The following is a 3,378-nucleotide window of genomic DNA, read 5'->3' on the forward strand; positions in this document are numbered from 1 at the left end:
TCGTTTGGAGCTTTGCGTCTGCCTTTTGCGCCTCGACATGTGCCAAAAACTGGGGAAGGCACGCCCAGAGGGAGGCGTGGCAAGAGTTTTTTCTTGTCTTAGTTTCTGCTAAGCAGGATTGCATCAATAACCCATCCTGTGGACTCTACACCACTCTGCTGAGAAAAGGCGTTCAGGTAAGAACAACGCCGCTTTCTCCTTGTTTTAAGTAACTCTCTTTCTTCTCCAGCTCTACGGTGGCATGAGGAGTATGAAAGGGCTAATATACGAGACCTCTGTCTTGGATCCTGATGAGGTAAGGAGGGCAGAATGGGCGCCATTACTTTTGCAGTTAGCTCTTAGCCTCTCAGTTGAAATGTGGTTTCTTATCCTGTTTCCTGGATTGGTTTTTAGGGCATTCGTTTCCGTGGCTACAGCATTCCCGAGTGCCAGAAGCTGCTACCCAAAGCCCCTGGAGGTGCGGAGCCCCTTCCCGAAGGTCTCTTTTGGTTACTGGTGACAGGAGAAGTTCCTTCCCAAGAACAGGTAATAAGACATGGCAAACATTGCTGGCAGGCTGTCACGTTCATCCCACTTAAGTGACCTGCAAAGTGATTGTGCAACCTTTTTTTGTGTCTAGAGAACTGCTGGAGAAAACAGTAAGAGCTCTATAGTAATGACGAGAACAGCCAAGACCAAGGGCGTTGGTGTTGGGATAGCACTTTCCCCCCTAGGTATAGATGTGTAACGTTGTGGTTTTCTTTTCCTAGGTGACTTGGGTGTCTCGAGAGTGGGCGAAGAGAGCGGCCCTGCCTTCCCATGTAGTGACTATGCTTGACAACTTCCCCACCAATCTTCATCCCATGTCACAGCTCAGTGCTGCTGTCACAGCTCTCAACAGCGAGAGCACTTTTGCCCGCGCCTACTCTGAAGGAATTAGCCGGACCAAGTACTGGGAGGTAAGCCACAAGCGGCAAGCTTTCCACAAGCATTGGTAGACGAGGTTATAGAGGTGACTTCAAGCTTGGCGCGGTTACGAGTGTGTGTACCTGTACCGTGGCAGGATTTTCTTCACCATCTGATTGAGCTATATAGAATTAAAATCCAGAATTATTTGTTGGAAAATGTAGGTATGTGTGTATGTATGCATCAACAGAAAATGCATACGTGAATGGCCTTGGCTGTGCCATAGGACAATTATAGTTCATAGTGCAGTCCCTGTCCTGTACTTGTTTTTCTCTGAGCTTCTTTTTTAAGGCTGAAAATAAAAGACTATACCTGTTAAAATTTAGAAACTGGAGTAAACCTTTTGGTAGTTTTTCTTGGTCAAAGTTTGATCGTGCTCTGCATAATTGAAAGCACAACTAAAGTCACAGCAAAATCTGAAGATTGTTTCTGCAGAATCTTTTTATTGCACCTGCCAATTGAAAACTTTGTGTACAATATATGTAAATGCTGCTAAATACAAATTTGATTCTAGGGCTGATTTGCTAATGTTAAGTACTATGCTGCTTAACCCAGTGTTTCTCAACCTTGACAATTTTAAGGCATGTGGACTTCAACTCCCAGAATTCCACAGCCAGCATTGCTGTGGAATTCTGGGAGTTGAAGTCCACATGCCTTAAAATTGTCAAGGTTGAGAACCCCTGGCTTAACCTATCAGGATTTTGATAGGGATGTAAGCTTACCTCTGAACCAGCAATTACAAAGGAAAAAAAATCTAGCAAGTTAACTTTACTAAATTTTGAATTACTTACTACTAACCATTCAGTTAACCCAGTCATTGACTTTTCTTTCCTGATAATCCTGTTACTGCTCAATCATTTCAGATCCTTTGTGTGACCAAGTAGACACAATTTCTTTAGGATCGTCCTGTTAGCACATGGTAAATGACAAGAGTCAGTTTAGCATATGACCTTGGTTCCTAATCTCTGGACTCCGACTGTGGCTGTCCTGGTAATATGAGACCTTGAGCGTAATGACATGTGCCCTGGCCTCTGTGCACAGCCCTCTGGACTGAGGCAAGGAGACTTTGGTCTGGCTGTATAGATCTTTATCTGCCAGGAGGTGTTGCTGTCTGATTTGCAAATGACAGGGGGGCGGGGAGACGGTGCTAATTTTACTTTGGCTGTAATCTTTTCAGCATACGGTTTGAAACTGGGGGAGTCTGTTAGAAGAGATTAGTTTCTTTCCAAAGAAGAGTGATAGCTTTGGTTCTATCCTTGCCACTGATGATATCTGGTCTTGAAATGAGGGGAAGAATGAGATCCTGTGGACTTTCAGGATGCATCAGTTTTCCCTTCTCCGCCTCTGTCATTCTTCAAGTTTTCCGTAGAGAAAGAGCCAAACGTTCCTATGCCTCCTGCTCATAGAAAACAGCTGGACATGCGGGACAGAGCAGCCTGATTCAGCAGCTGCTTGGTCAGTGAAGAACTTCCTTCCCAGAGCATTCCCTCTGCAAAAGACAAAAAAGCATTTGCTGCAGAATGAGTGTGAAATCAGTACAGGTAGTCCTTGACTTACAACGGTTCATTTAGTGACTGTTTGAAGTTACAACAGCACTTGGAAAAAAGTGACTGACGGCTGTTTTTTTTACACTTACATTTGATCAAAATTCAGATGCTTGGCAACTGACTCTTATTTATGATGGTTGCCCTGCCCCTGGGATCTTGTGATCTCCTTTTGCCATCTTTTTACAAGCAAAGTCAATGGCAAAGTCAGATTCATTTAACAGCCGTGTTACTAATTCAACAGCTGCAGTGATTCACTTAACACCTTCTTAGGCAAGAAAGGTTTTGACCAAAGTCTGGAACAACCAAATTGGAGCCCAATTTGCTGGCATTCCTTTTGGCCATGTCTTCGACTCCTGTCAATATTGAGTCCTGCAAAATATTTAAGCCAAATATTCGTTGTGGGCTGCATTATGACAGATGTGGCGATGAGTTACTCTTTCAAAAGTGCTCTCTATCTAAATCTCTGTCGGAACAATCTTGGAAAGGCAAAGGTAGCTGGAATCTGATCCTAGTTTCTCTTTTCTTTGATTTCTGAAATAATGCCCTCCTGCCCACTTGTCCTCTAATTTCCCATCCAACCTATGAGGTTGCCTTGACTGTTCTTTCTGCTGCTTCCTTCTACATCAGAGTTCCCATATTTTAATAGAGCTTTATCTGAGCTGTTCACACTCCGCCATGTGTCTGCTGTTTTCTGTCTTCCCTTGCCTTAAATTATTTTTTTTATCTTCCTCATGCCAGCCCCCTTAGTTATGCTTCCTTTTCCAATGTTACAGCTCCCAGGAGTACAGGAATGGCAACATTCATTTTTCTTCCCAATCTAATTATGCTTTGCCTTTGTGGTTACCATAATGTCTTTCCCACATGTCCTTCCCATAAGATCAGAATT

General features: G+C 43.6%; 1 protein-coding gene across 1 annotated transcript in view; it reads left to right on the forward strand.

Annotated features, from left to right (window-relative positions):
- The window catches only part of LOC107301630 (citrate synthase, mitochondrial-like), a 10,772-nt gene extending 9,773 nt beyond the window's left edge, over nucleotides 1-999 (forward strand). Inside the window, exons 3-5 of the mRNA XM_015830826.1 lie at nucleotides 230-295; nucleotides 394-525; nucleotides 750-999. Coding sequence (XP_015686312.1) covers nucleotides 230-295; nucleotides 394-525; nucleotides 750-977 — 426 coding nt within the window. The 3' untranslated portion in view covers nucleotides 978-999. The remainder of the gene's footprint in view (nucleotides 1-229; nucleotides 296-393; nucleotides 526-749) is intronic.
- Nucleotides 1,000-3,378: the final 2,379 nt, after the last annotated feature.

This window comes from Protobothrops mucrosquamatus, unplaced genomic scaffold (assembly GCF_001527695.2).
Source record: "Protobothrops mucrosquamatus isolate PMUCROS unplaced genomic scaffold, P.Mucros_1.0 scaffold15188, whole genome shotgun sequence".
Lineage (NCBI taxonomy): Eukaryota > Metazoa > Chordata > Lepidosauria > Squamata > Viperidae > Protobothrops > Protobothrops mucrosquamatus.